The sequence below is a fragment of the Atractosteus spatula genome, chromosome 6 (assembly GCF_055471065.1).
Source record: "Atractosteus spatula isolate fAtrSpa1 chromosome 6, fAtrSpa1.hap1, whole genome shotgun sequence".
NCBI lineage: Eukaryota > Metazoa > Chordata > Actinopteri > Semionotiformes > Lepisosteidae > Atractosteus > Atractosteus spatula.
Genome location: NC_142711.1, coordinates 46,636,324 through 46,649,111, shown reverse-complemented (window position 1 = coordinate 46,649,111; position 12,788 = coordinate 46,636,324). Strand labels below are relative to the sequence as shown.

General features: G+C 37.9%; 1 protein-coding gene across 3 annotated transcripts in view; it reads right to left on the bottom strand.

Annotated features, from left to right (window-relative positions):
• Window positions 1-12,788, bottom strand: part of fars2 (phenylalanyl-tRNA synthetase 2, mitochondrial) — a 186,956-nt gene that overhangs the window by 121,171 nt on the left and 52,997 nt on the right. For all 3 annotated transcript variants that reach the window (XM_088919722.1, XM_088919724.1, XM_088919725.1), the window contains 3 exons: window positions 8,256-8,879; window positions 6,177-6,336; window positions 4,837-4,968 (listed from right to left, as the gene is read on the bottom strand). In XM_088919722.1, the coding sequence (XP_088775848.1) occupies window positions 4,837-4,968; window positions 6,177-6,336; window positions 8,256-8,861 (898 nt within the window). In that variant the 5' untranslated portion in view covers window positions 8,862-8,879. The remainder of the gene's footprint in view (window positions 1-4,836; window positions 4,969-6,176; window positions 6,337-8,255; window positions 8,880-12,788) is intronic.

Genomic DNA, 12,788 nt, shown 5'->3' with positions numbered 1-12,788 from the left:
AAGAGGCGAGAGTGCAGAGCTGGGGATGCCTGTGACCAGGTGGTGATGCTGCTCTTCTCCTTCAGGTGTGCAGGAACAGACGGGTCAGTGAAAGCTATTTTCTTCCACAGTTACAGGCTCTGGAGAGGCGCCAGCACCCCCCCTGCTTTCTTGTCCTTTTTGTAAGCTGGGTTTGCCATTTTAACAGTCCACTTAAACAATATATTCAGTATTTCTACCCAATATACTCATCTGTATCTTTATTTTTCTTCCTTGACAGAACTAAATAATAAAATATATTTCTCATGGATATATTGGATGAAACTGGTTTCCTCTGTTAGCTACTGTAAGTGCACATAAAAGATAAATGTCCTACTTAGCTTAATGGGATAATGGGATTACCCTACAAGATATAATTTCATTTCACTTTATGTGAATGAGTTAAATTATTACTTATTAAATATGGAGTATTTTGTTCTAATTCGTCAAGTGAGCTATTTTGCAACTTAAAGGAAATATCATCTCAAAGTAAAATGTTTGACTTTTCAACCCTGGAAGCACTCAAACAGGTGGAATGTCGCCTTGCCAGGTTCCATTCTTTTGAGTTTCACCCCAGACCACCTAGGTTTTCAACTCTGATGTCCCTTGACATCGATCAACACCACTCTTAAAATGAAAGAAACAAAGAGACTGATTTAAATGAAGGCCACTTGCTCTTCTGTACAATTAAAATCTACTATATATCCAAAATTGTGATCCCTAAACTGCTTTTTTCTATTAAAATATGACATTTCTTTTTAATATACATGGTAACACCCGTGGTAACACAGTGGCGCAGTGGTTAGTATTGCTGCCTTACCACCCCATGTTCACAAGGGTTTCCTCCAGGTTCTTAGGTTTCCTCCCTGGATCTGCAGGTAAGGTGTTCCATGGGCAAGTATAAAATGGATGTGCTGTATTGTTAGAGGAAAAGTATTGTTCCAGACTGCGTCCCAATCCGAATTTAGGTTGGGTAGTTCTCACTTTCAGAGATATAATGGCAAAATTTTGACTGGGAAATGGCTGATGCAAAAGTATCTAAGTAACTTAAATATAAATTAATATTTAATGCAGGTGTTTATCCTCTGCTTTAGAGGAGGTAGAAGAAGAACAGGAACTAGAAGTATTAATTTCTAGGGCCTGATGGTATTCTACCGGTAGTTCCCATCATTAAAAAACAATATTATTAATTATACTAATACTACTAATATTACCAATAGTACTTGAGAAAACAAGAAATGCTATTCACAGACTATTTAAAAAAAACACTTTCAGCAGTAATTGCAGAATACAGGTGTGATATTTATTGACTGGAGAATTGCTAATGTAGTAAACATCTTTAAAAAGGGTGACAGAATCAATCTCAGTAATTAGAATCCAATACATCTTATTTGTATTACATGTAAATTTATGTAAATGATAATTAGAACTAAACTGGAAGATCACCAGTATGGCAATGGGCTTCTACAAAATAGTCAGCATAGATTTAGAAAAGAGATCATGTTTAATTATGTAATCAGATTATTTGAACAAATAACAGCAACAATGAACACAAAAAACATAACTAAAACTAAAAATCTCTGTATAACAAATCATATACACTATGTGTAGGTTTTCAGAGGGCTTTTGATGAGGATAAGATAATAATTCTCATAAAGACCATTCTAAAATTGCAGCAGGCAGTAGACATTCAAGGTTGTCCATTATTTGTATTGAGAACTGGTCAATGGATACAAAACAGTACAGATAAAGGCTCAAACAATACTCTTATATGTGTGACGTGATAAGTGGAGTACTACAATGATGTATTATAGGACCACTGTCCTTCCTAATTTATGTATGTATCATTAATCTACATTTTGCTATAGATAATAAAGAAGTCAAGTTTGCAAATGACACATACTATATTGCAAATGCTATGTGATAAAACGATATCGCAATTCCACAGTACCTTATAAGTTCAAAATGGTAAGTGGAGACAATGAAGTCAAAATAGTCACTAAAATGTGAGGATGGAACACAAAATGTGGTATTATTCTAAAACGTTAAAGCAAATAGGCACAGAAATAAGCAGAAATAAAAGGTGACATTCTATATTTTTTCCTCAAATTTAACTTTTCATCTCAAGTACAAACTACATGTGTACACAGAAAGAATGGCAGCTTTAACTTCACTATCCCAATACTTTTTCTAGGCATTTTGGTGGGACATAAAAAGGGATTATGGAAAACAGAAAATCAATATAGGACGTATAATTATTTTTATTATACAAATCTTACCATGTGAGCAGAGTGCAAAGAAGAACATAGAATCAAAACTGCTTTAATGTTGTCACAAGCAAGAATTTTCTGTTTGAGTGTGCTACCAATTAGGGAATATATTTATACCCAAATAAATAAGTGCAGGAGAATACAAACTGTGTGTGAAAGAAATGCTGTCATATCACTAAGATTCAAAGGCACAAGGAACAATACAGTATAGTTTAAATTCAGAAAATATACCAAAGTTATAAAACAGGATTACAGCACGAGGAACTGAACTGGAAATATCAGAGAGAAACAGGAGAATGCCATCAGCAAAGTTAAGTATCATGTTTATATAATGAGCAGTCTACTGTATCTCCATGAGAATAATGCTTATATTTTGTTTAATTGCTTATGTCAGCAGTTATAATGAAAGAAGAAATAATGGTGTTGACAGACAGAACTGTTAAGTCTGTCGAGTAAGAGATAAGGAGATATCATTGACTGATATCACTGAGGAGATATCATTTAATTCATTGATCTGCTCTGTACACACACAGAGTAAGGGATCAAACTGATAGAAGAGGTCTATTAAAAAATGTTCTAGTACAACCCAAAGACAGTTATGTTGTAGGATACAAAACGCTTTATTTGTATCTAAAGAAAACACTGAACAAGCAGCTACTTGATAAATGGGCTAATCCAAAATATGGAAGAGGCAGTGTAAAGTTTCAGAAGCAAATTTTCCCTTCAAGGAGCCTGTCTGCTTATGATATATTTGCTGATACAAATGTGTCTCCATTATCTTACAAAGAGCCTTTTGCAAATAAATTTATGTCTGAATTTGATAGCAATAGTGGACAATAACTAGATCATTCTAAAGGCTCTTTTGTCTTTTATTTTTTATCTCTGTAATCTTGAGTTTCTGAGGAAAATGTACAGCATTTAGTATTTAACTGACATCATCACATACTGCTTTAATAAATGATGTAGAATAGGTGGGGAATTTCTATTTGGCTATAATCTGAAATCCTGATGAAGTGCCCAAAACATTCAGCCAAGAACATCACATTGTGCCGAGTCAACAAAGCACGTCATGTGTCAACCTGGCCTTGTCAATTATCTTCGGCTCTTCTGGGTAAAGCCCACAGACCAAGCTGAAAAAACAAATCTGAACCTTAGCAAAATATTTTCCAGGCTGTACCATGTAACTAGAATAAGCACAGAAGAATAAGTGAACCGCCATGATGGTGCATAGTGCATGTGATTTTGGTGTTGGATCAGTAAAGCAAGATATTTAAAGACTGTCCCTCCTTGCTCCGTATTCATCAAAACTCCCATGTACATTCAGGACCTTAAAGGGCCTGCTGGAGGCCAACGTGTGGAGTATCTGTGTAGGCATTTTCGTAAGAAATTAATAGCATCTCTGTGCCTTCCAGCAGGCTAACAATTCTCAAGTCTGGTAAGTGTTTTCTGTCTTCCATTTCAGTCAGGTTATCTCCTTCTCCAACTGATGATGCTGCAGTTCTGACAAAGCACTGCCTGCAAAATATCTACCAACCCCCAGGAGGGGGAGCCCAGCTCAATTACCTCGGACTCTCACTTTGCTGGAACCTTGCATAATGCAAGTAAAGCTGTAAATACTGCTCTACTCTGACAGCACTTTCACTATTTCACCTTCTTATCAGGAAGCCATGGTTAATCTCTTCTTTTCACAATTTATTACATTTATTTCTGTAATAGTAACTAAATCAAGAAACAGCCAAAACACCAGTTTTTACTATTTAATTCAAAACCGTATAATAATAAGCTGATGCAGAAGTGTGTGACTTTCTGCTTCTTAAGGTTTCAGCCGGTGATAGTTCAAATCAAAATGTGATTGTAATCACTGTGTAAGAAATGCTTTGCACCATTATTAAAGTGCATTACTGTGACACTTTCAATATGTGAAACATCATTATTTTTTATTCAGTTTGATTTAATGATTGCTGTGTGTCTTTTACTGTAAAGGCCACATAACAGACAATCCATCCGTCCATTTTCTAACTACTTTATCTAATAACGAGTTGCAGGGGAGCCAAAGATTATCCCAGCTATGAGCACAAGGCTGGTTACACCCTGGATGGGATACCAGTGTATCACAAACATAAATACACACACTCAACACCAGGGCCAACTTTCCCAGAAGACAATTAACCTACCAGTATCTCTTTGTACTATGAGAGGAACCCAGGACCCCAGTGCTGCAAGACAGCAATTCTAACCACTGTGCCACCATGCCTCCCCGTTATATAAAAATCACTATTTTTTCACTTTCAGTTTGAGAAATAAAGTACCGCTGTACCTGTAATTGAAAGTTCACTGGGTTGTGTAGCTGCCAGCTTACAGAGAAACAAGTGTAAAAGGCTATGAAAACCACCTGAAGTAGGAGAAACACAAAAATATTCAATGAATGTTGAAAAAAACACTGACTAAGGAAGGATTTTCTTGAGGAAACCGGCAGGTATCTTGATGTAAAATCCAGGAGAAAAGGGACAGATTGATTGTTAGTGAAGTTGCAGGTCTTTTCCCATACCTGAATTGACCAGCTGCTGTTCCATCACCCCACAGCCCAGGACCTCCAGCCAGTCCCCCTGGAATCTGATCTCCATTTCAAAGGAGGGGTGGGTGAAGGGGAAATAGCACTCCACCCAGCGGATCTCCAGGTCTGCGCAAAACCAAATTAATAAACTGGCGTGAGCTATTAAACAGAGGCCAATGGAGGTAAGCAGTTCTGCTCCCGTAAAAATGTGGGTTTACTTCTTCATGCCACCAGTTTGGACTTTCTCATGAAAATAAATCACAAACACACCCGCCTGCAACATCTTCATTGCAGACAATAAATCTCGAAAGTTAAAGAGAAATAGCAGTGTCTTTTTCAATATGAGAAGCAGTTTGTGCAGCTCAGGCTCCTTGGGTAAGTCAATCAATCACCTGGCACATTCCTGCAGCGACAGGACAAGCAGCGGGCGGGGGAGGGGGCAGATGTGGTGGACCAAAGCAGGCCTGGGTCCTCGGCTCTTAGAGGAAAACTACTACCAGCCCTCCTGGACGCAGTACAGGACATCAAGCGTTTTCTCAGGATATGGGCAAAGCTTTACATAAACTTTTGGTTAGTCAGGAGTTTCTGTCTGGAGATGCCATTAAAGGGGAACTGCAATGCTATTTTTATATTTCGGGGTTAGAAAGAATCAGCATTGATGAGTGCATTTCAAACCACAATAAAAGTGAAATGGACACAGTACCGTGCAAAGCCTCCAATTTACATCACAAAATTGGACTAAATTTCCAGGTATGATCAATGCCTTTTTCTGCAATTCAGAACGAGGCAACCAAACTTCCTTTGACGTGAACCGGCCCTATAACATTGTAAGAAAGCAGGCTTGTGAATACATCTCTTTTAATCCAATGGAAATATTGCTCTCAACTTCCACATTTTTTTGTCGATAAATGGAACTAACTTGTGACCTCTGCATGCAGATCACGTTAGAAACGGTTCGATGGTGAAATGTACGAGCGAATACGTACAGGTCATGCTGCAGACGTTGCATTACATTAGTCATTACAGTGACTAGCGAGCAGGAAGGGCTGCATCACATCACAATCCGTGTGAGCTTTTGCTCTCGCCCATGGCAAAGTACTTTCACAAAGTTCACAATCACACGCTTAATTTGAAATCTCTGAAATGTTTCTATTACCGTCAATAAATTCATTTTGTCACCGAGATTTAATAACCAGTCTCAGAAATTGGGACTGCAGTTCCCCTTTAGCAACAGGGATCTGAGAGGGACTTGCTATCTGGGGTAACTGCCAGAAGAAAGCAAAGCTAGGAGGGTGAAAAAAAGGAACAAAAGAAAGGCCCATTGCGTATTCTACCTTCTCCAAACAGGTGAGTAATGAGTTTGCGGAGAGTCTCTTTCAAATTAAACTCCACCAGTTTCACTGCTTCCAGTGTATGCGTGTCCTGCTTCTCTGGGGTGCGAGGACCCTTTTCAAACAGGTGCAGTTGTTCTCCATCCACCACACTCGCAAACAGCTAGAAAAGAACCCAACGTGAAAAACAAGACAGGGTGGAATTGGCATATTTAATAAGATACTAACAGCGGTTTACAGACGTACTGTATTCGGAAAGCATTTATTTGTTCTGTTGAAGCGGTGATAAAGCCGTCTTATTCAGTTTACAGCTTCAACAGTATTCATCAAAAACAGCCAGTGGGGGCATATTTAGCAGGTAATCATGTTGACAGTCTGTTCCGAGACAAAGTTCATCAGTTTAAAAAAATAAGAAACTTTTTTTCAAGTTTTATTGATGGCTATTGTGCTGTCTTCACGTTTTCAGACGTTTTCACATTTGATACTCCAGCTGTTGAGAATAATTTTCAAGTGTAGCACATACTCCTCACCTAATTTGGATCATACTGTTGATGTTGGTTTATACTGTTTTGCTTTGAAACATTAGAGGTTGTCCATACATTTCAGGACGATGTGTTAAAACGATGATGGCAGGAGTGGGATACAGTATGCACATTTCTAAGGCCCTCTATGACTCCCCCTATTCCTTAGTTAAAACTGATTAACACTATAAGCTTGGATAGTGGCATGCCATCTTGTCAAGGATGCTACAGTGCCATTTCTAAAGTATGTTTTTCTTTACCAGCATTTCCAGTTCCGGTTGAGGGGGAACGGTTAGGGTGTTTTTGGCTGCTGCTCTTCTCACCAGTTTCATGTATATCTGATTATTTTCTTTAGATTCACTGCTAAATGTTACTGTACTCATTTATTGGTCTTTCTCTGCAAACATACTAGCACCGTGATTCTCACCTCCACTGCTGACTGCCTACATATTGCTCTGCTGAATCCATGTGCTCTGCAAAACCACAGGTTTTTCCCAGTTTTTGTTTTGTTCTCCTGGATTCCACCACAATGTTTGTAATGTACACCTTATCGCAATTATTGTATCTCACATGGAATTATATCCTGAAAATCCTTGAGCACTGCCAGAATATTGGGATCTTGCAAACCCACACAGAAATTTAACTGTTTTTGTCCTCTCAGTTTTAACAAGCAACTATCAGTGGGATAATGTCTCTAAGACACAATCCCTCCTAAAAGGCTGATAAGAAGAATCTGCATAACATGATGTTACCATTACCATGCTTTACAGATGGGATGGAGTGACAAGCACTGTACTGTGGCATTTGCTTTTAGACCAAAAAGTTCAATCTGTCTTGTCTGACCACAAGTTCCTCTATTACATGTCTGCATTATCATGCATGTGATTTGTCTCAAATCTCTTTTTTAGTAAAGGTTTCTTTATCAACACTCACCCAAGCAGGCTAGCTTTGTTTAGAGACATGTATATTATCGACATATGATCAAGGAGTCCCACCTCAAACAGAAGCTTACAAATATTTAAAAGTGATTGTTAGCGTCATGGTAGCATCCCTAACCAGTCACCTGCTTGCCCACATACATTCTTCTCTACTACTCTACCTCTGATCCCAGTTTATTTTAAAAGTCCCTTGGTCTTCATAGCTGATTTTTCATATCATATGGCTTGAAATTCAAAATCAAAAAGAATTTGCAAGAGACTTCTATTCTGAAGACAAGCTAAACAACTTTTATTTCACACAGAGAAAGACCACTGCACTATTTTTGTGACGTTTCAAACTAATCATTAGGTTTTAAAGAATTCTGCACAAAGATGTGGACTACTTATGCTACTGAGAATCTTCTAATTTTCTCTGAAAAATCTACTTTATTTACATATACTATAAGCCAATCTTGGCTGGAGTAAATGGCTCAGAAACTAAGGTTCTACTTAAACTGGCACGTTTATTAAAAGTGCTCATCAGCGAAAAGATGCTCACTGTAAAAGCACAAGCTGTGATGGAAGTGTATGAACTGTAAACACACGGTGGTCACGGCCTGTATTCTAGAGGACCGTCCCCTTACCTCATGGTTTGAGAAGAGACGCACCCCCTCCATCTGGTGAAAGACGGGGTAGTGACTGGCATCGATCTCATCTCGTCTGTAGACGTCCCCTGCCACCAGGAAGGCATCCAGACCAGAGCGCATCAGATCTCTCTGATGGGCAGAGGTGTGTGCTCGCAGCATGTGCCCCCGGTTCAGGTAGTAATTGTCCCCTTTCTTCCTGCTGGCATGGTCAGGTGGTATCAGAAGACTGTCAAAGTTCTGCTCTACTGTTACCACAGGACACAAGTTATCATAGACGGAAAACAACGGATTCCCATGGCGGCCCATGTACTGCTTGTAGAAGTGATCTTTTATGCGTTCCTTTATGAGCCACAGTGGATGGTGCTTCTGGTTGTGCAAGTTCTTCCCTACGTTTGAAAGAATCTTGGGTGTGATGTTGGTATAGTCATCCCGTGGGTGGAGTTTCCCAAACAGCTCCACGCAGTCTTTGCCACTGGAGCTGGCTGCTGGACCGGACATCACACCTCTGAAGACCTCCTTTGCTAGACCTTTCCATCGTCTTCTGTGGAGGGATGCGGATTCACCCAGCCGGATGACTGACCTCAGACTGCAGCACAGCCTCATGACTATCCACCAGTGAACCTGGAGAGAAAAGAAAATCCCAAGGCAAAAATCAAACAAAACCGATGGATTCCTTGGGTGTTCTGCTTATCATGGAAAAAAGCTGATGTAACCCATTACTTTACCCAGCAACCCTGCCCCTCATAACCTTGCCAGTCAGCAAAACCATAAGCTACAAAGGCTTTTATTATGAAGGTTGAAAGAGGTGCTTTCAGCATGAGAGTACATTTTACCAAGGACACCACTAACTCTAAGAAAGGGTGACTTCCAAATTTTGTCTTTTCTTCTTTTATTTGTGGAACTTGGGATTACATAAAGAGAGGGGAGAAAAATCTAAAGTCAATTCTTAATGGAAAAAATGCCAAGCAAAGTAATTTTTAAATAATATTCTTAAGTACTGTAGTTCAAAACAAAGTGGTGTGCAGTACAAAAGGTCCACTGTTTATCTGCAGGCCTTATCATCAACCTGTCACTTAGAACATAAGAGATCTCAGTTTTTCACGATAGCTTGTTCTAGGGACCTAGAAACCATGGCAATTACCTTGCTGAAAACTGAAATAACGTTCCACTGCAGTAGCTACACGCTGAAAACAAAAATATAAAAAACAACATGTACATACTACTCTCCAAGGATGATCATTAAAAGGTCTTTTGCTTTTTTTTCTGCGCCACAATAAATAAGGAGCACATAAAATGGAAGTTTCTACTAAACAAATGCCTGTGACCATTTGTTTCCTGAAGAATTCTCACAAATCATCTCCACTTATTGTTATTTAAATACATAATTAAAACCTCACATTGCACGAGGTGTTACTTTGAGTAAAATAGGAGTTACGTACTGCCAAATAAAAACATCTGCATGAGGAAATCAGAAAAATAACATAGAATCACTTTAAGCACAAATGATAAACAATTAAATATAGAAACTAATAGGAAAATAAATCTTTAAGTAAACAAAAAAATAGATGGCAAATCTACCAGAAAACCCTCTTCTGCTTTGCTTGTATTTAGAGTACAAGTACCCTTGTAATTCTTGGTGAAATTGTATATTAAAATGCATTATAAACAATTCAGCAGTGCCAGTGTAAGAGGAGCTCTGTGTAGTAAGACGGTTTTGGGATTCACATTAAATTTCAAAATAATGAATTACAGTCAAAATAAAAGAATCATAACTGAATACACATTTTGCAAACAAATACATCATTAGAACCCTAGCTAAACTGCAATATAAAAATAGTTTCTCATTTGTGGTTAAATTAAGAAACCTGTAGAAACGTAATGACAAATTATTATTGATTCTTAATATTGGATTTTTCCAAATTGAGCTCTTTGTTTTTTAATTAAATTTGAATGTAGAAAATAATGAGCTAAGTTGTTAAAAAAACACTGTAGAAACAGTGGCAATGCACATTCCTAATACAGTGCCTATTCATAAAAAGGGCATCAAAGCCTAATCAAGTAGTTATAGTGTACATCAGCAGATATTTCTTCTATGACATGCAAGGTAATAGAAACCATAATTAGAATTAGCCTGAACTTGAGGATCATCTACAGCATTTGGCAATAACACTGTATGGGATAGTTAACAAATATTTAGAAAACATTGATCTGTCTTGACTAACTTGTTGTTAGATTAGATTACTTAGAAAAAGCTACAATAGCAACTAAAACAGATCATATGATATTGTAATATTTAGATATTAAAAATGAAAAATGATCTGCAGATTGAAGATTTAGGGTGGTAGTGATTTAGGTTAATCCAGTAAAAAGAAAACAATTTTTCTACTGTATCTTCAGTTCTTGGTTTGGACAAACACGTGGAAGGCGGCATTTCATGTATATAATACAGGGTGTTGCATGAAAGTAGCAAAACTATAAACTCTAAACATAAAATGGGAAAGAATGTCCTTGAAGAGGTTACTTATAAGGAACACTTAGATGAAATTTGTGCTAACATAAACACCTATTATAAATTATACAGAAACAATAGGCATATAGTATTTATATACAGGTAGAATATACATACAGAATTAATTTACAGGTATATAATTTATATCAAGGGTTGTTATGCTGAAATAGCACAAGATAAATATGCTGCTTAAAAATTAGCAGAGAACAATTACATACATTCCTTGTATCTACTGTAGCTGTATTCTGACAGCCTGAAAAAACTGATTCATTTAAGTCCTAAAGAGAGAACACTCCCCATGGACCTGATTCAAATAATCCAAATCCGCAAGCATACAAAGTCAACCCAAAGGTCCTCTTCAAAATTAACACTGAAATACGAACCAGAGGACACAAGTGGAAAATACAGGGGAGTGCATTTACAACTGAGAACAGGAGGCGCTTCTGTACACAGGGTGCTAAAACAAGCTACCCAGCCATGTTGCTGAAGCTGATACCTTGTCTTCTTACAGGAAACAGCTGGATGAAATATTTGGATCAATTAGTTAGTAAAGAAGAAAACAACCTAGACTGGCTGGACTGACCCCTCTTGTTTATAAACATTCACATGTAGTGATACTGTATATTGCATACTTTGAAGTGATTTATTATAACTATGCATTTACACTATAGTAAACAAACTAAGTCACCCTCACATTTCAGAGTCTGCCTTGCTTATCACTTCTTGATTAGTCTTTGAAGCACTTGTTTTTAATATAATACAAGATCACCTGCACTACACAACTTAAATGCAAAAAATATTTTTTTTATCCTTGCAACCCCATCTACATTTTTGTTATCCATCTTGTCACCTGTCTTGAAACACCTAGTTTTTACTCAGCAAAGGTGGGTCTCTGGAAATACAAAAATTGGAGCCCTGGTATGCAGAACTTTGCAGAGTGCATTTCTTAGATGTACAGTTAAAGTGAAAACGATACATTAGAAACACGTTTCTCTCCTCTTTGCAAGGTGTTCCAGGAGACTCATGCAGAGTTACTCATTTCAGTTTTTTGTAAATCTGGAGGTTTGTCAGATCCACAGGTTGTGTGATGACTTGTGAGTGCCTTGTTTAGAGACGGGCGGTGGTACAGTTGTTAATATTGGTGCCTCACAGCACTGGGGCCCTGGGTTCAATGTCAGACTTGAGAGGCTATCTGTGTGGAGTTTGTGTGGGTTTCATCCCACAGCTCAAAGACATACTGGTAGGTTAATTGGCTCCTGGAAAAACTGGCCTTAGATGTGAGAGTGTGTGTGTTTGTGTCTATGATGGACATCCTGAGATGAACAGGCGTACTGACTGGGGTGTACCCTACCTTGTGCCACTTACTTGCTGGGATAGGCTCCAGCTCCCCTGCTACCCTGAATTGGAAGAAGCAGTAAGAAAATGGATGGATATTGAGGGATGCTATACAACAAGAAAGTGCAGAGAGATGGGTAAGTATTCTCCAAGGTTTTATGACAGAGATAGGCTAGGCTGATTGATTCATCATTATTATATTATAGAAGAGGCACTTTAGCCAGGAGCTGTTCTCTTGAGCTCAGGACCACCGCAGGTTATACAGCAGATCAGGTCAAGCTGGAAAATTACAGAACACACACAATCTTTATCCCTCACTGTTCAAGAGGACTTATGGATGTAGGTGAAACCTGTATTTTGCTTTTGAAATCAGAGGAAAAGTTGTCTGGCAACATAGCTATTAGGAGGGATTTACACAGTGATTGCTGAATTATAAAAGTACAATGTGTATTGTATGAAAACACTGCATTGTAGAGCTACCCTGGCAACTTAAAGAATATTCCATTTTTAATACTGAATATTTGAGATAAATATTTAAAATAAAAATGTACAAAGTCATAAGGTATATATGTAATTAAAAGCATAAAATCTTATTCACCAACTGCTTATATGGCTTCTCTTTGATTGTGTAATTTTAGAAAATGTAGCCCTGCAACAGACACTCAATAACAATGCAAATGTTAAAT